We start from the raw sequence: 20,054 nt of genomic DNA on the forward strand, positions 1-20,054 counted from the left end.
CTCCTACAATGCAGATGTGACCCTAGCCGTACACCGTGTAAGAGATCTGCAGCATAAGGATCACACTGGTGCGTTACAGTCACATAGGCTGGAGCTATAAGATTGTATAAAAGTATATGTTTTATTGTGATGTCCACCTCTTCTGCATCAGGCTCAGGCATCCATTTAATATACACGTCCCAATGTATATATTAAACAAAGCTCATAAATATAGTGTGAACATAGACTTAGTAAGACTTAGAGTATAATTTAAGACTGTAAACTGAAGACAATAGCGGAAACTCTTTCACTTGGGTAAACTATAACATGGAGCCCCCTTTTTTCCCCAAAATAACCAAACATGTAGGTGCAAATAAAACAATTCACTTACAGTGAGAAGCTTAGTTGTAATTCCAGCATCTACAACAGCTTTATGCATGGCACGCAATGTATCTAGCTCGGGAGCGGCAATGAATACTACATATGGCATGAACTCAGACGTCCGGAGCACTTTTAAAGCCTGTAAAAAACACAAGAGGAAGATAAAAGATTACAGCACCACGAAACAGACACATAGATACTATACTGAATAAACCGGGCAATGGTGATGTACCCGCAACATGAAAAGTGGTAGACAGAGAAAAAATGTAAGTATCTGATAGATAGTGACCAGCGATCCACCTAGAAACATTTTGTATATTCAATTTAGACTTGTTTCTTATCTCAAATTGAAAAGAATGAGTGCTATAAGCCATTTATCAGTTGCAGACTGCACAAGGGACCCCACTAGCTTCAATATGGGGCAGGGTGGAGGAACCTTGAATATATCTATGGTCCTTTCCTCCATCCCTGCTGCTGTCATATAGGCAGAGTGGAAGTGAGAAAGCATTTACAAAACTAGCGCACCCAAATGGTAAGCTAGGTGTCTGTAGGAAGACGCATCCCCGCTCCATTCAGTTCAATGGAACGATTTGTATATGCTGAAAGTACAGCACTTTGCTATGTCTCCAGCACTCTCATTGAAATACATGGAGCAGGGTGTGTGTCTATATCCACTAATACTCCCATTGAGAATGTAACTCCCTTCTCAGTGGTTAGGGGGGTACTGCAGTGGTTGGGGGCGCTCTGAGTGGTTAGGACCCTCATTGATCATCAATTTATCTTCTATGCTATAGATTGAGAGTAAATAAATTACATTTTAAAGTAATTTTTTCTAACATCTACTTTCATAAGAATTTAGGAAACTTTAGAAATGTAGTCATACATATCGTATATCACATTCTATCACTCTGTGGCCCCTATATAAAACGGATATACTTTTTCCCCCTGAATTAGAGGAGATTTTGCCTGCTACTCTCTGAGCCTGATCTCCAAGCCTTCTCACTTCCATGGCTGAAATCCCTCTCAAGCCTGAGGAGCCTGCGTAATATGGCTTCAGCACTGGACTCATCCTTGCCTTAATCCTGTCACTTGTAAGAAGCGGCAGATGTTCTTATAGCCATAGATCCGATTCCTGGTCATGTCCTATGTACTAGGTGCAGCCACCTCTAGCCTATACCCACTTTGTTTGCCTGACCTGCCTAAGTCTTCTGGCACAATACTCTCATTTCTCACCTCTTTGGCCAGAACAGATTGGTGGGAAGTTCCTTGGCCTCTAAGGCCTCCTGCTTCCCTACAGATAACTTATCCGACACAGTCAGCCATCTATGTAGGACTTATAAATTTGGATTCACAGCCCTGAGTACATATAGGTTTAATACACGGTTATTCACTCATACATTATAGAACCTGACTTGTCGGATGGAAAGTTTCCATGTCACGTTTACCTAGGACATGTCTGTGTAATGATATATACGTAAATAATAGAAGTCCTTGGTTTTAATTGCTTTTCTGATGCACAATATGATCTGTTAGGAAATAAATGAGACCCTTTGGCAGAGAAGTAAATTCAATTAACTGCAAGTCAATTTCTCGCTATCACTAGAAATTTAAATAGGATGTACCAGAAGCTTAAAGGACCTCTGTCTTATAATAAAATGGTTCTCGGGATTAGGGAAGAGACTAACAATTCATGAGCTCACACAAACAAAATGCTTAATGGGGAGATTTATATAAACTGTCCTTGTTGCCCATATCCAGCGCTCGCAATGCAGTTTTGTTTTCTGCCCTTCAAAAATTAGAAATTTTCTAGAAATTTATGTGTATATCTTGAGGATGCGATGTAAAAAAAAAACACTACATGGGCACAGCTGTGTTTATTTTACAGTCAGCAGAGATGTGATCTCCAGGAATCCACCCCGATCCTGAGAATGAAGGGGCAGATTTAGCCTGGTGGCCTCATTACAGTCTTTCTGCATATCCTCATTTACCAACTTGAGCTTTTTTTTTTTTTTTTTTAAATCCTTTAATAGGCCCCTCCCTATTGTTTTTCTATCCGCCACCATTCCCCAGCAATCAGCACAGTTAGTCTTGGTGTCTAATATGCTAACTAGACTCTCTAATGCCAAGTGGGTGGAGTGACGACCCCCCCCCCCCCCTAACTTGACATGACTACACTAAGTTCTCGGGAACGGTGGGGGCTAGGAAAAAAAATTCATGGAGCGTGCCTATTACAGGGAACAATAGAAAGGAATGTACATAACCAAATAGAGAAGCATCAAATAAAATGATACAATACCTGAGGATTTACATCTAATATACAGGTTCGGCCAGCCATTACAACTTCATGAATAGAATCTATTTTGGTGCCGTACATATTGCCTTCGTACTCTCCATGTTCCAAGTATCTGCCACCTTTCACATCGGCTTCCATTTCAGATCTGGACACGAATCTGTAGGCATGTCCATCTTTTTCATCTTCTCTTGGCTTGCGTGAAGTGACTGTACAGGTTTGACATAGAAAAGGAGAGAGTTACTGCTGGTCACAGGAAGGGAAGTGTAACTCTCACATATATCCACCAGTAAGAAGGATACCGTCACTACAATTTACATCATGTACTTCTCTAAAGAAAAGCATAACCATTAGAGATGAGCGAACAGTGTTCTATCGAACACATGTTCGATCGGATATCAGGGTGTTCGCCATGTTCGAATCGAATCGAACACCACGTGGTAAAGTGCGCCAAAATTCGATTCCCCTCCCACCTTCCCTGGCGCCTTTTTTGCACCAATAACAGCGCAGGGGAGGTGGGACAGGAACTACGACACTGGGGGCATTGAAAAAAATTGGAAAAAGTCATTGGCTGCCGAAATCAGGTGACCTCCATTTTAGACGAATAGTGGATTTCAAATCCGGGTCATATGAGAATGTGAACTTTGTGACTATGAGACAGGGATAGCTGTACAGGCAGGGATAGCTAGGGATAACCTTTATTTAGGGGGGAATGTTATTAAAAATAACTTTTTGGGGCTCTATCGGGTGTGTAATTGTGATTTTTGTGAGATAAACTTTTTCCCATAGGGATGCATTGGCCAGCGCTGATTGGCCGAATTCCGTACTCTGGCCAATCAGTGCTGGCCAATGCATTCTATTAGCTTGATGAAGCAGAGTGTGCACAAGGGTTCAAGCGCACCCTCGGCTCTGATGTAGCAGAGCCGAGGCTGCACAAGGGTTCAAGCGCACCCTCGGCTCTGATGTAGGAGAGCCGAGGGTGCACTTGAACCCTTGTGCACCCTCAGCTCTGCTACATCAGAGCCGAGGGTGCGCTTGAACCCTTGTGCACACTCTGCTTCATCAAGCTAATAGAATGCATTGGCCAGCGCTGATTGGCCAATGTATTCTATTAGCCTGATGAAGTAGAGCTGAATGTGTGTGCTAAGCACACACATTCAGCTCTACTTCATCGGGCTAATAGAATGCATTGGCCAGCGCTGATTGGCCAGAGTACGGAACTCGACCAATCAGCGCTGGCTCTGCTGGAGGAGGCGGAGTCTAAGATCGCTCCACACCAGTCTCCATTCAGGTCCGACCTTAGACTCCGCCTCCTCCGGCAGAGCCAGCGCTGATTGGCCGAATTCCGTACTCTGGCCAATCAGCACTGGCTAATGCATTGTATTGGCTTGATGAAGCAGTGCTGAATGTGTGTGCTTAGCACACACATTCAGCTCTACTTCATCGGGCTAATAGAATGCATTGGCCAGCGCTGATTGGCCGAATTCCGTACTCTGGCCAATCAGCACTGGCTAATGCATTGTATTGGCTTGATGAAGCAGTGCTGAATGTGTGTGCTTAGCACACACATTCAGCTCTACTTCATCGGGCTAATAGAATGCATTGGCCAATCAGCGCTGGCCAATGCATTCTATTAGCGTGAACTGAGTTTGCACAGGGGTTCTAGTGCACCCTCGGCTCTGCTACATCAGATTGCTACATCTGATGTAGCAGTGCCGAGTGTGCATCAGATGTGTAGTTGAGCAAAACTGACTCAGCACTGCTAAGTCTGCATTCGCATAGGAATGCATTGGCCAGCCTTCGGCCAATCAGCGCTGGCTCTGCCGGAGGAGGCGGAGTCTAAGGTCGGACCTGAATGGAGACTGGTGTGGAGCGATCTTAGACTCCGCCTCCTCCAGCAGAGCCAGCGCTGATTGGTCGAGTTCCGTACTCTGGCCAATCAGCACTGGCCAATGCATTTCTATGGGGAAAAGTTAGCTTGCGAAAATCGCAAACTGACAGGGATTTCCATGAAATAAAGTGACTTTTATGCCCCCAGACATGCTTCCCCTGCTGTCCCAGTGTCATTCCAGGGTGTTGGTATCATTTCCTGGGGTGTCATAGTGGACTTGGTGACCCTCCAGACACGAATTTGGGTTTCCCCCTTAACGAGTTTATGTTCCCCATAGACTATAATGGGGTTCGAAACCCATTCGAACACTCGAACAGTGAGCGGCTGTTCGAATCGAATTTCGAACCTCGAACATTTTAGTGTTCGCTCATCTCTAATAACCATTACATTACAAGCAGAACCCATAGAGCGTGTCTAAGGCTAAAGCCCCACGTTGCGGAAATGCAGCTTTTTTTTGTTGCAGATTTTGTTGCGGTTTTTTGAGCCAAAGCCAGGAGTGGATTGAGCAGAAGGGAGATATTTAAGAGTTTCCTATATATTTCCTTTTCTTTTTGTAGTCATTCTTGGGTTTGGCTCAAAAAAACGCAACAAAAAAAGCTGTGTTTCTGCAACGTGGGGCCTCCGCCTAAATGTGTAAAAAAAAAAAAAAAATGATGTGATTGTAGTAGTCTGAAAAATACTGAATACATAGGCCATCTCACTTGTTGCTCGTGACCACTTACACAATATGTTGCTATGATTTCTTCCTATGGCAAAATCCACACCCTGATAGAAAGCGGAATATAACAAGGGGGCGATCACAGCGACGTTATTTAATCCAGTCTTCTGTTCCATTGTAGGGACACCCACTGACTACTTTCTTGCATGACTTTTCATCTGCTATTTTAGACAGACACCAACGCAGAAGTGACCACAGCCTAACTGTATATGCTTTATGACCCTTAACTATCACCATGGGAGTTCAGTCAAACTCAATACCAATCATATTTCACTGCAGCCATACATTTACAAGACGCAGTAAACATCAGGTTTCCTTATTATTGCAGATTTGCTCAAGAACACAATATTTTCATAACTTTCTATTGATCTCTCACCAAGTTACAAAAATATTAAAAAACTAAATGTACGTTACAGAACTATACCAACGGCATTTATTGATATTTCATGTTACACTGTACGAGTAAATTCACTGTAGACTAAACTAGTTATTCTTTATGCGGAATAAAACTTGAAGCTTGTTTGCTGGCTGATATTTATAGTGCTGATTTTATGGTCTCCATGCTAAATCTAAGGAGAAAATCCAAAAAATAGGCAACATATATTATGTGCAGAACACACAGCAAAAAAAAAAAAAAAAAAATCACACTGTGCGAATGAGAAATATTCACTTTGCAACAAAATTGGCTGCTGAAAACGCTGTAATTTTGATCCATTTGGTTGGACTCTGAAGGAATACAAGTACGTGTGATTTGGTGACTGCACGTGAACATAAAAAAGAAACAAGGCAGGATTTGACCAAGAAACACCATAAGTCATCACTAAAAAGTCTATTGCAAGACCACTTATGTGAAGTCAAGTGAAATGGTCCTTAAAGGGGCTCTATCATTGGGAAAAGTCATTTTTAACTAATCACATCCTTGCATAGGCTTTAGAAAGGCCTTCCAGACCTACCTTCTGTATGTAAATTGCCTCAGTGGTTTATGAATAAGTCTGTTTTTATTCATATACTAATTAGACTGGTGCACGATGCATCGTGCACCCTCTTTGCTATTGTTTCCTATGGGTGTATACAGCACAGGCTGCTAATGTTGATGACTCAGCTTCCTGTTTGCCTCACACACATAGGAGATAATGGCAGAGACCAGTGCTGCTGGGAACTTCCTGTGCTGGGTGGAAGCTCATTATCATATGAATAAAAACGGACTTATTCAGAAACCACTGAGGCAATCTACATACTAAAGCTACTGTAGGTGCGGAATAGACTTTCTAAAGGCTATGCAAGCATGTGATTAGTTAAAAATGACTTTTCCCAGTGATAGAGCCCTATAATATGTGAATCCTGGAAACTCACTATAAAGAGGGCGAGTAGTTGTGTATTCCATTATTATACTAATGTAGTGAATGGTGATACTTTATAAAGGTATTTATCTGCTTGTCCTCACCCATGGATCTATTCCATTCATTGTTATTTAATACGGTAACAAAAGGAAAACAAAAAAAACTAAAGCCCTAAGTTTAATCATTTTACAATAGGAGAATCTTCGGGTATTTGCAGAACTTACAGGGGACAGTCGTTCCAAAGTGGGTGGGATTCAAGACAATTAAACGGTTCTTCAAGCTTCTTCGGCCCACTCCCTGGGCTCCGATTAAAACAAGAGTCTTCCTTTGGAAGGGGGGCATACGTGCTACCTCTTCATATATCTGAATCTCATGTCGATCAAATTCTAAAGTAAGCAAAAAAATATAAGATAAAGTCATAGAATTTAAAACCCAACCATTTCTATGTTCAGATGGCAGACACTTCCCTTTCCACCACCAACCAAAATTACAGGGAAAAGTTTTACTAGTCTGGTAAGGCTAAGTTTAAACTAGGGTCACACTAGCGGTCGGGTCCACAGGGGGACCCAAAAGACAGAGATCATGTCCGCTTAAAAAGCAGTTTTTATAATGGGGTCCGCTGGTTTTAGACTGAAAGCTGGTGGAGAGAAGAGTCTTCCTTGCAGAACTTTTCTCTCCACCAGTTTTAGGTGGATTTTGCAGCAGAGACTACAATGAAAGTGAAGACCCTGCCTTACATCTGGGCCGGAGTCTCCAACTGCAGAAACTGCCAGAAATCAGTGGAGAGAAAAATCCTGCATGGACGACTTTTTTTTCTCCACCGGCTTCGGTATAAAAACAATGGAGCCCAAACAGACCCTATTATAGTCTATGGGTCCCGCGTTTAACTACTTTTTAAGCGATCCAGCTCAAATTCGTTTGGATTCCCAACAACGGAGACCCGTGCACAGACCTTTCCACGTGAAGAAAAGCTAAACTGTGGTGTTCAACTATAGCGCTAGACCTAAGATCCATCTCAATGGCGGTCTTAATAAATACACTGAACAGAAGGGATAGGTACGCCACAAAAAAATGTGGCCGCGTGTATCGTCATAGCAGAAATGTTACTTCTCACTCAAACTAAAAGCTGCGTGCAGTTCTTCCGAATAAAAAACACCATGTAAACCCAGCCATATCCATTTATAAATGAATTTGGAAGAAAATGTTATTTTTGTGTGTTTTTCCCCTTTTTCCAAACTGCCAGTATCCTGTTTATAGGAGTGAAACCATTTTAGGAAACTGCGAACACCTGCATCATTATGGAACAAATTTGCTGAAGGAACGCTCTCCTTTTTGACAGAAAATGATATTTACTGAGTCACCGCGATCATTATCAGTCAGGACGATGTCTGCCAACAGCACATGTCTGCTTGTAAGGGTTTGTTTTCCAACCATGCTAAATTGTTGCAGTGCAGCCAGAAACAAACCAGATGCTTTCCCTGAGTGGACAAGTCTCAAAATCCAAAAGATGGCTGCCAAACCCTAAGACTGGCTAGATAAGCCTATCGGATGGCAATAAGAGCACGGTCATGGATATCCTAGTAACACAATGTTACTGTCAGGCCATTAGCTTCTATGAACATGTACTGGTGCCACAATTCTAATAATGATGTGCGAATAATTTGGTATGAGCTATTCAATGAGCATGATTGTTAATAGCAGTTAAATCCCTTTAAGCAGAACCAGAGATAAGGGTTAACCTTAAAATTGAGGTATGAAAAAATAGTAAGAAAGTCCCAACTTCCACTATCTCAGTGTACAGGTCATTTCACGGAAAACTTGTCTATCACATATTTCTTTGTGAGACACTGAGGTTGCTTCGGCTCCCACACTCCTCCCTCTGAACTTTGTAGGAAAACAAAGAACAGCCCTTCTCTGTCCGCAGCAAACAAGATTGTGGGCATTTTCCCTCACACACTACAATAATAAGGATAGAAAGGTCATAGAAGCAACATATGCTAAGTCTGTTTTGTAGGCTCACAGTACTGATAAGTAATATACATGCACGGTGAGCAAATACAACAGAACACACAGCGTCCTCCGGCCCATAACCATATTGTATTGGGATGAACATCAGGCTGAAAACCTAATAGAATATTGTAATCTACTATCTTTTTTCTTGCCTGAAGATGGTTATTCTCAAGGTGTTATCTTACAGAACAGCTATGCTAAATATTCATGTATAAAATAGATAATGTTATAGAAAAGTCCAGTAATATGAGAATCTTATTGTAAAAGTGTAAGACAAAATAGGACAGCACAATACACAAAATACTACATCACATACCCTACACCTACATGTATATGAGATGATCACACAATACCTAACAGAACCTTACCTGCATTTCTTGTAGTCAGGTACATCATCTTTTTCTTTTTCTTGCTGGTGATTGTACCACAGAATGGTCCTGAGGTGGGGAGAGAAACAAAACCATTGCTGTAAAGGGCTTGTCCAGTTCAGAATATCCTGTTACTGAATACTCAGTTACTATGAGGGGAGGGGGTGACTAGAGTGACAAACAGTAACAAAGAGCATCTCCTGTTTTCTTTTCCACAAAAGAAAGTTATTCCTTTCTCATAGGATAAGGGATAGTCTGCAGATCAGTGGGGGACCAACCACTCGGACCACTACTGATCAGGAGAACAGGGGGGCTTCATCCCCCATTATGAATGAAGCAGTGATCAGGTATTGCGCACCACACCATTTATTGCCAGAGATAGTGGGGGGCACTCCCATTGAAATGGATGAAGCATTGCGTGTGCTGCCCGAATACCGCTCCATTCTGACCAGGGATGAATCCCTCGTTCTCCAGATCAGGGGGGCCTCAGTGGTCGGTCCCCACTCATCTGCAAGTTCTCCTTTAATGGAAAAACGTCTTTAGACTAAAAGGTGTCAAGAATGGGAAATATATAGAACGTTCTTATACTTCTGTCTTCTGCTCAATCCACTCCTGGCTTTCACTCAAAAAAACACAAAAAATAAAATAAATTAAAAAAATCTGTGTTTCTGCAGCCTAAGGGTATGTTCAAGTTTTTTGCAGGCTGATTTTGAGGCGGAATCCCCCTCAAAAAAACGTCACCCATTCATTTCAATGGGAGTCAGCAGCTACATGACCTGTTGCTATTGACCTGTGACGCGTTTTTTGCAAAAACCACAAGTGTTTTTTTTTTTTTTTTTTTTAAAAGGGAAGATTTCAGGTCCATACAGTGTGCTGGAGAAAAAACAAAAGCAAAAACAGAAACGTGTAAAAACAAAAAGCGTCAAAAAAACGTTACCAGATTCCTGAAGCAATTTTCTCACCCTGCAAAAAAACTCTGTGTGTGAACATTCCCTTAGATCGTTTTAACCATCTCTACCTGGGATTCTGTTTTTTATATTTAGCCATAGGGAGAGAAAGCCAGAATACAGCTACATGATAGAACTAATGGCACCAACAGACCCTATAGACTCTAGTGGCACTTTTGGATTTCTACCATGGTGTCCTACATATCGCCACCTGACACAGGGCCGCACGCTGCACAAATCTGTCAATAATTTATGATGAATCTATGACAGAGGCGGCTAGCAAAGTCTCAGCTGTAGATGTGACCTTATCCTAAAACAAACAACCTATTGACTTGAAAGGGCACAGTGCAATGCTTCATTCCAACCTGTGGTGGCGCTGCAGGAACACGCTTACAGATGACTGTATGATGTAATAAACAGTGACTATAGTGTAACCTATTTTATAGAACTGGACATATACAATCCTTTTAAGTACGAAGACTCTGTCACACTAATGGAGCTAATAAAGCCAGAAAGCAAAGACTCCTCACACTGAATGCCAATGAGACAGCGCAGCACTTTCTGAAGATGTTCCCAGCATGCAGCAGGTAAACCAGAAGACCCAGATGCTTCATCTACACAGCAGACGAGATTTTAATTGAACACGGCAGAAATATTAGCCGTCTACTTCAGAATCAGGGGTCAGCTTCACAGAGCAGGGGCACAGACCACAATATGTCAAATAGCTTACAAGTGACTTGGCCTGGAATCTATCTCAGCCGCTGCTGTACAATAGCCATAGGAGGTAGTGTGAGCAAATATGGTCAGTGTGCGCCAGATCAAACGTTATTTGGCTGAAAGACAACTGGCTTGAGCAGCAGAATCTTACAACTTCCCTGAAGAGCGGTGAGGGTCCGACTGCCAGGACCCCCACAGATCAGCTGGTTGCCCGGAACTGCTTACATACAGCTCACTAGGCACCACTGCTAAAATTAAGGCACCCAGCGTAAAAGCAATGCCAGGCACACTGAGCTCCTGAAACAGCTGATCTGTAGGGGTCACAACAATGGGATCCAACAAGCTAAAGCTCATGTGTACCTTAAAGGGATTATATCATTAAAATCACATTTTTTCTTGATCACATGTAGGAATAGCCTTAAGGCCATTCTTCTCCTACCTTTAGATGTCTTCTCCACGTTGCCGTTCGGTAGAAATCCCGGTTTTTGTTGGTATGCAAATGAGTTCTCTCGCAGCATTGTCCAGTGCTGCCTCCATCTTCTTCAGGAATGGCCTCTTCCCGCGTCTTCTTCCGGAGCTGGGTTCAAACTTCAAGGCTTCGGGCAGAGCAGACTGCGCATGCCCACGGCCTCAAAAAAAATGGCCGCTTACACAGTAAGTTGTGTAAGCAGCCATTTTCTTGTGGCCGGCGGGCAAGCGCAGTTTCAACCCAGCACTGGAAGAAGATGCGCAGAGAGGCCGTTCCAGACGAAGATGGAGGCGGTACTGGAGATTTCTTTTGCAGCATTGGGGACGCCCCCAGTGCTGTTTGAGCGCAGGGGCCAGCCCCCAGTGCTGCGAGAGAACTCACTTGCATACCGACGCAAATCGGATTATATACCGAACGGCAGCCCGGAGAAGACATCTAAAGGTAGGAGAAGAATAGCCTTTCTTAAGGCTATTCCGACGTGGTAGGCAGAAAAACTACAATTTTAATGACAGAATCGCTTTAAGGAACAGCCATAAGTTTTTCAAAGCTGAACAACTTCTTTAAGCTTTCAACTGCGTACTTGCTTCATCTGGTGCAGGCCACTGTATACGGTATAATACTTGACTCTTGTTTAATCAATAAAAATCTGACAAATTAAGCCGAGCATAATTCCACAATTTAAATGAAAGCAGGGACAGCCATATTACTGCAGACCTTTCAATGGCTTGTAAGACAAAGAAAGCTAAAGAGTCCAGCAATCTCTATGTCACTCACATCTCAGTACAGGCTGAGCAGGGGCAGAGGGGTGAGCATGAGCGCACAGTTAATTCTGGAATAATGATGATGGAAAAAGATGAAAAGCCGTTTTAGAAACCAGGGTGACATTTCATATTTACATTTGCACAGTACAAGTTTCCTCTCCTTGGCGGGCACCTGCTACAAAGTATACACTTATGTCGGGGCTGGCATTTACATAATGGATGACATATGAACCTCTTAACACTATTATTTTTCAAGTCCACAACCTATTAGGAGTATATAGCCTGTCCATACTTTACCAGTGCCAATCCTAAATCCTATCCCATACAGTGCAGTGATACCTGTTCCATCCCAGTCTCTTCTCACAAATGCTTTTCGCTTTTCCTCCAGAAACTGACTAGGAATTAGTCCTGCGCTTCCGCCTTCTTTCACATGACTTGCCTGTAATGAAAAGTTAATAAAATATTAAAGTGTCCAACACACACAATACATTGCCAATCAATACACTGCCCTATAGAGAGGGCAGGAACCAGAAACAAAGGTAAGGCCTTATCTACAACTAGCACAAGGTTTATCCACAGACACTCCCTTCTTACAAAGAATTTATGTAACTAGATCTGCGATACAAATCTAACAGGAGAAAAGGGGCTAATCCTTCTGCACAATAAGGGATATGTGATGCGGCATACTTCCAATTCAGCTACATATGCAGCGAGTAGCCTTCAGAAACCTAACAGGAGCCATTGTTCTCAATCCTACAAATGTATTTAAAGAGGACCTTTCACCACTTTTGGGCACATGCAGTGTTACATACTGCCAGAAAGCCGACAGTGCGCTGAATTCAGCGCACTGTCGGCTTTCCCGATCTGTGCCCGCTGTAAAGAGCTTACGGTGCCGGTACCGTAGTGCACTATGGTCAGAAGGGCGTTTCTGACCATTAGCCAGAGACGTCCTTCTGCCTCGCGGCGCCTATCGCGCTGTGCTGTGGAGCGGGGAGGAACGCCCCCTCCCTCTGCTCACACAGCTCGTCCATAGACGAGCATTATCAGGAGAGGGAGGGGGCGTTCCTCCCCGCTCCACAGCACAGCGCGATAGGCGCCGCGAGGCAGAAGGACGTCTCTGGCTAATGGTCAGAAACGCCCTTCTGACCATAGAAGGCACCGTAAGCTCTTTACAGCGGGCACAGATCGGGAAAGCCGACAGTGCGCTGAATTCAGCACACTGTCGGCTTTCTGGCAGTATATAACACTGCATGTGCCCAAAAGTGGTGAAAGGTCCTCTTTAAAGTAGACCTTTCACCACCTCCACCTCATTGCATCCTTTAATAGGTGCCGCTCCACTGACTCTGCTGGAGTTGGATTGTTTCTCTCTAGCCCTTAACATTTCCAAGCAGTCATTTCTGTTACTTTTACTTCTGGGGATAATATGGCTCCTTAAGGAGAGATCACCTTCTCAGGGGTATGGAGTCTTACAAAAGCATTTTTCGCTCCACTGGGGGATTATGGGAAAAATATGCAAATCTGTTTTCCAAGATGTAAATAAGAAAACAGTGCCTCTGCTTGCTGCCCTTTAGGGGTAGCCCCCGGAAACATCATGCCCGACTTTTTCAACAAGCCTTTAATGCTATGATGCGGGGGTTATCCAAATCAGTATCCGAGCTGTGGACAGTGCTGTTTCCATCTGGTTGGATCTCCTCAGCACAGCGTAGGGAAAACTGATTTGGCAGAGATGTTCTGTTAGTTTTAGCACATTTATGGTGTCTGCTGGGCTGTCCCTGAGGGTCTACTCGATCGGTAACAGGAGGGATCACTCAGGAGCAGTGGGGGCTACAGAAAATTTCCAACTGTGCCCAAATCAGTGGAGTGGCAGATGCAAAGAATTGTAGTTAAAGAAAGGGGATGCCCCAAACCCAATATCTATCACCTTTCCTGTAGATAGGTGATAAGTGTCCCACCACTGGGATCCCTAGTGACCAAAACAGTGGTCCTGTGTCCATTGTATGAATGGAGCAGCAGTTGCGCAGTCACATTGCCTCTTCATTCAAAGTCTATGAAATTCATGAAGATAATCTGCCAATCCTATACATTTTGAATGGAGCTGCTGAATGGGTGCATGACTGTCACGGTACAGAAATCACAGGACCCCTGCCTGCTCCCATGATCAGAGTGCCTCCAAATGGTAGGCCCCCCAGTGATCAGACGTTGATCTCCTACCTGAGGACGGGTGACAGGGGTTGGTCTTCAAACAACCCGTCAACAAATGGTCTACCAGATAGAGATTTATTATTATTGAAATTTGGACTTCCTTAGATGGCTGCTTATAGACCGGAGTGAATGGGCACACATGATCACCTATGACCAGCTTGAGTGTTCAGTCACTTAGCTAGAATGACATGTAGGAAAACTTGTGCAACTCTTCATTATTGACATCTTGGTAACTCAGAAGTACACAGCGGCTACAACTGTACTCCATGACTAACAGGGTTACTGAGACGGTGGTGACTTGCCCGAGGGGGCTTCACTGCCATGATACTGCTCGTCACTGAGCATTCTCAGTAAAAATCTAAGAGAATCAGAGTAAACTACAGATGTTACTGAAATCTACACAATATGAGCTTGTAATGTGAGGCCTTTTTCTCGGGCATAGCTAGAAACTTAATGAGGGCATTGTGTTTTCTTGACAAGTGACAAAGAACATTGGGAAGGAACAAAGTAAAAACAAGTGAATAAAAAAAAAAAGCGGAATTGACAAGAGGCAGGGAGGTGGGGAAATTGCTGATAAGTGAAAAACACATCTGCCACTAGAAGAGCCAAGGTAACATCTTTCTTGCAAAGAGCTGTAATTGTTGCATCGATCAGAGAGAAAAAAAATGAGGCCTGTTCTGCAGAAAACATGAAAAGGAAACATAAAAAGAATATAGCTAACTTCCACTCCAATGTGGGAGAAATCATTAACCCTCTCCCTCAGGCAAATGTACCGCTGGCTAATCTAGATTTACACATCTAATAATACTCATAGCACTTACTGTAATAGAAGGAACGTCAGATGTAGAGGTGGAGCGAAGGGTTCTCCACAAGTATACTGTCATTTATATACTGCTGTAATAAGTAGACATGGGCAACACAACCCCCCCCCCCCAAAAAAAAAAAAAAAAAACCAAAAAAAAAAAACCAAAAAAAAAAACACACACATATCTATCTATCTATCTTTGATCAATCTCAAGTGATCCATCCATCCATCCATCCACCTACATACACACATTATAATACAACATAACAGGTCTGCAGCCATTATAAGGGCCAAGGACAATATTACCATTACAGGGAGTGTTTAACCTTTGTTTTTACTTGGCAATGGATATATTAATTTCTGGCACTGACGGATGTGCCAGAATTTATACTTTTTTCTCCCTAGGATTAGTTTGTTTTTTTTATTTGTCACATCAGGGAGAGGTTTATATACTCTTGCGAAATACAAAGGGGTCACGCCTGATGAAGCTGTAGTGACGGTGATACATGTGGGGTCTTTATTCCTACATTTGCCTTCTCCCTTAGTTTTACCAGATGATATGTTTCTTTGCCTTTACATATATGTTTATTGCTATATACCTTGATTCACACGTATGAATGTTGCATTGGAAGGTTTTTTTTCCATATATTGTTACTTACGTTATACCTGGCTGGTAATCTGTACCTCTGCGGTGTGTTTGTAATTGTTTTTATCCATTTCTGAGTTTTAGCTCTGTGTTGTCATTTAGATTTTTTAAATAAAAGTATTACATATTTTTGTGCAGTATGCTGTGCTTATGTACTGCTCTGCGCAATGAAAAATGACCCATGTAACTCACAGGCCGCCGCTATTGTCGCAGTCTATACAGTCCAATTATATATCCCTCCCTACAAGCAGAAACAGATTTTCACTTACATTTGAACATATACTAAGAGGACCTTCCACCTCTCCTCAAATGACCACTTTAGCATATACTTGTATGCCCCAAAAAAACAATTCTTGGCATCTTTTCCATAACCTGGTATTGTGCCATACCTCTGTTATACCTTGACTACTGGGCATCACTCTCCCCATACATAGTCTATTACAGTCAGCACTGGTAGGACAGTGAGTAAGGACACGTCCCCAACTGGTGACACCCTGCTGTCAATTTAATCAGAAATGTCAAAGTGAAATAAAATTGTTCTAATAATAGACGCTCCAGAATTCTTCAGGGGGAGTAAAATTATTTATTTAAACAGTAGAGGTTAAAGGTTCCACAAATGCCATGATACAATTATATAAGCCATCAAGCTCTTGGTACCTACCTGCCACCAGTTTGGGTCCTCCCTATTAACAATATGCAGAATTTCTCCTTTGGAAAACTTCAATCCGGCTTCCTTGCAGGGGATCAAGTTATCATTAAATGGGTTGTAATCAAAATGACACTTCACATAAACCTAGGAAGAAAAGAAAGTGTTATTAAAAGATACTGAATATATTTATCCCCAAGTTAATCCTTTACTCATATCTAAAGTAAATAACTACAACAACCAGGTAACACTTCAGAGACTTGCTTCTAGGGCTGGTCAACCACACTAGAAAGATGGCGACCGAATACTTGTTCAGTCAACAACTATACTTGTCTGAGTCTTCAAGTGTTCTCAATAGAGAGAGTGTGATAAAATTCTCTCAGTTACCTGGGGCAGCAGAATCAGTCAGGTTGAAGTCTTTCTGCCCGACCCTCCTCTCCTCAGACATCTGCCACATTAAATGGCCATCTGGTTCACCCCACATTCATCTATTGTGTATGGTCACCTTAAGTCAGAGCCAATACACCTTAGGTGGTAAATGACAATTGCTTACCTGTTGAGGAGTTACTGCGTCTTTATAACTTGGAAGTATCTTCAAAGTCACGCTACCACTAATACTCTTCAGCAACTCCTGCAGCTCCTTTGGGTTATTCCCCACTTCATGTCCATTCACCTCTTTAATGATATCGCCAACATGGAGAAGACCTTGTCGATCAATCATCCCACCGTGGAGAATTCGGGCAATAACTAAATTATTATTTTCTACTTTAAAAGTCACACCCTGTGAATATCAAGCAGAAAAACCATGGTAGATGATCCAAATATAACCCTGATAGTCAATACTTAAGAAATACATGACAGCGGGAAGGACAATGAAAACAGATTTTTAAAAGAGCCCCTTCGCATACTTAAAGGGGTTGTCCTATCTCAAGGATCCTATCTATACTGCTAGTTTATGTGGATTTACGATTTCTCCTAAATACATTGCTTCAGCAAAACTGCTTTGTTTGGCCTCTGAGATTATTCACTTCATTGTTTACACTTCGTTTCCATAACCACGGACCTGGGGTTGATCTTATCTCTCTGCCCAGGACAAGTGACTTAGCTTCCTGCTAGTGGGAAGGAGGGGGAGCTGAGTGCTCCGTGCTTGTATTTCTGAGCCGTTTATCTCTCTGCCCAGGACAAGTGACTTAGCTTCCTGCTCTTGGGAGGGGGGGCTGAGTGCTCGGAAGAAGCTTTCATTTCTGAGCTGTTTATCTCCCTCTTCCAGTTATCAGTCTGCTAATTGAATATTGCTGATAAGGGCTGAGACAGGGAGTCTGTTACCTCTGTATGTAACACAGACCTAAAACGGAGTTTATTGCAAGCTGACTCTTGGTCCTGTAGCATGTAAGTTTGGGAATCTCATCACCTATCAAATCCAGCTCTGCTACATCAGCTTCTTATTGTGCATCTTCCAGTGATACTGTGCTAATTTATTTACAACCATCCCGCATTACTGACTGCAAACATGTACTGCTATGAAGAGAGCCAAGCAGAGTAAATGAAACCCCGTCCACCAATGTACCGAGAAAACCAGGAAGTGAACAGAGCATACAGCCTGCAAATTGGTGAGCAGGCGAGGTGGGAATACCCCTTTAAAATTCCATAAAAAAAAAAAGTTCCCACTGCAGGGTAAAGGCCCTCAATATTAACAGGCTCAGTAAAAGCCCCAAATGTTGCCAGTTTCTATGTCCTAATGCAGTTGTACAAATAAATAAGGTTACAAAGTGGCCCAAAAATAAAATTGATCTTATGGCTTATAACAACCAACCACAGAACTGCTTTCTTTCATTTGTTAATAAATTATATTACAAAATACTGCCAGAAAATCAAAAGTTGTGTGAAAGGCGTTTAAAGAGAACCCACCACCCACAGCTCATTATGGACCAGGAGCTTAAAAGTCCCAAATATTCCTGTAAAGCTGTCTGCAGGTTCTTTTACAAAAAAAAACAAAAAAAAAAAAAAACCCTGACCAACCCCCCCCCCCCCCTTCCCCCCAAAACTCCACAACTTTATACCTACCTGGAATCTGTGCTCCCTGTGTCTGCTCAGTTGTTTGGTGAAGCCGGAGAAACTACTATGAGCCTGTGCCAGACCTTGTGCGCCCCTGAACAGAAGTCATGTACTTTAACCAAGCTTCACTGAACAAGTGCCAGGAGCACCACAGAAGAGTTTTAGGTGACCCATCAGACTCATCTCTAGGCAAGTGTAAAGTTTTTTTTTAAATTTTTGTTAATGTAGGTGGAGAAAGCTTTACAGCAGGGGTATTTGGGACCCTAATCTCCTGATCCATAAGGACCAGACCTGTGGGTGGTTTAGTGTCCCAAATAGCTTCAACAGATTCACTTTGAGGCTAAGGCCCCACATATGAGCTACAGGGAAAAAGTGCTGCGAGAAAAAAAAAATGCAGTGGAAATAAGTTTTTCATACATCGCTTTTCACAGAAATGCCACAGAGGTTTCCTCAGTGGATTTTCTGCTTCTGTTATACCTATATGTAAACCGCCAGCATTTCCGTAAGTATAACTGACATGGTGTGATTTCCATAAATGCAATAGTTTTGGAATACGCAGCACTTCCACTCGGGTGTTTTTTTTCCCTTTTTTTAATGTAGATTGTGAGCCCCATATAGGACTCACAATATACATTTTTCCCTATCAGTATGTCTTTGGAGAATGGGAGGAAATCCACGCAAACACGGGGAGAACATACAAACTCCTTGCAGATGTTGTTCCTTGCAGGATTTGAACCCAAGACTCCAGCGCTGCAAGGCTTCAGTGCTAACCACTGAGCCACCGTGTTGCCCCTTTCCGCAATGCGTGGATGGAATTCTATCCACTTTGCAGGGACTGTAAAAATCACAGAAGTTTTTGCTGTGGCATTTATGCCACGTGGGGCTTCAGCCTAAAGGGGTTTTCCAGGATGAGAGTTTTGATGGTCTGGCAGTGGTAGATCAGCTGTTGTCAGGGGCCGAGCTCTGCCCCCTCTTTGTCGTTTATTCTGGTCCATTTACCTGCTTAATAGCCACCGTGCAGGGTACTGCAACTGCTGAATTTGTTGCATGATCAAAAAATTGCTAACATGTCACTGCAGACCCAAAATAAATCCCCAAAAAGCCTGTGTGATATACTATTATACTATACTATACTGTGAATATATTTTACTACTAGAGTCTATTGTGGCAGGTCTTTAATTGTAGTCACATTTCATCATACTTTTTAATCACTTTTTGATTGACTTGTGTTGGGTTTGGAGTGAAGTTTATGGCGCCTCATCGGATGTGCTGTCTCTGGCAAACAATTATCAATCTGTTCTCAATCTCAACAATGTATTATTCTGGAGATCAAGATCATATCTGGGTAGAGACAGACATATGGCTGTACAAGGATGAGCCATACCATGAATTTCTATACCCAACGAATGGCCATCGGGCAGAGGTCGATTCCGCCTCGTGTGAAGATGGGCAGGGACAATTCTCTACACTTGATTAGATATTGTCTAAGGCGAGGAAACATTTTCTAGTGTATCCAATGTGTGATGTGGTTCAGTCCTTGGTTGGCTGTAGCATTGTAAAGGATGAAACACACCCCGCAAACAAAAGCAAGTATAATCATCACATTCATGTGACATCGACAAAAATGACTGTTCAGAGACCAGATACTTCTTTGCAGCTGCAAACCCTCCACTACACGTTTTCAGCCTGACGTACTCCTGCCAAACATAGCTGTATCATAATATAGATGAATAGCGAAACGGGGAAACACAAGGGCTACTTTATGTACTAAAAGGCCAGACTGTCAGCGCTGGACTGCACATGTACACACAAGAGAGATGGATGAATAA

The 20,054-nt window shown here is 42.7% G+C and overlaps 1 protein-coding gene across 3 annotated transcripts in view; it reads right to left on the reverse strand.

Annotated features, from left to right (window-relative positions):
- Window positions 1-20,054, reverse strand: part of PALS2 (protein associated with LIN7 2, MAGUK p55 family member) — a 69,379-nt gene that overhangs the window by 12,452 nt on the left and 36,873 nt on the right. For all 3 annotated transcript variants that reach the window (XM_075271442.1, XM_075271440.1, XM_075271441.1), the window contains exons 5-11: window positions 16,724-16,951; window positions 16,186-16,317; window positions 12,211-12,310; window positions 8,978-9,046; window positions 6,824-6,985; window positions 2,657-2,859; window positions 371-499 (exon numbers count right to left, since the gene is read on the reverse strand). In XM_075271442.1, the coding sequence (XP_075127543.1) occupies window positions 371-499; window positions 2,657-2,859; window positions 6,824-6,985; window positions 8,978-9,046; window positions 12,211-12,310; window positions 16,186-16,317; window positions 16,724-16,951 (1,023 nt within the window). The remainder of the gene's footprint in view (window positions 1-370; window positions 500-2,656; window positions 2,860-6,823; window positions 6,986-8,977; window positions 9,047-12,210; window positions 12,311-16,185; window positions 16,318-16,723; window positions 16,952-20,054) is intronic.

This window comes from Leptodactylus fuscus, chromosome 4 (genome assembly GCF_031893055.1).
Source record: "Leptodactylus fuscus isolate aLepFus1 chromosome 4, aLepFus1.hap2, whole genome shotgun sequence".
NCBI classification, from domain to species: Eukaryota; Metazoa; Chordata; class Amphibia; order Anura; family Leptodactylidae; genus Leptodactylus; species Leptodactylus fuscus.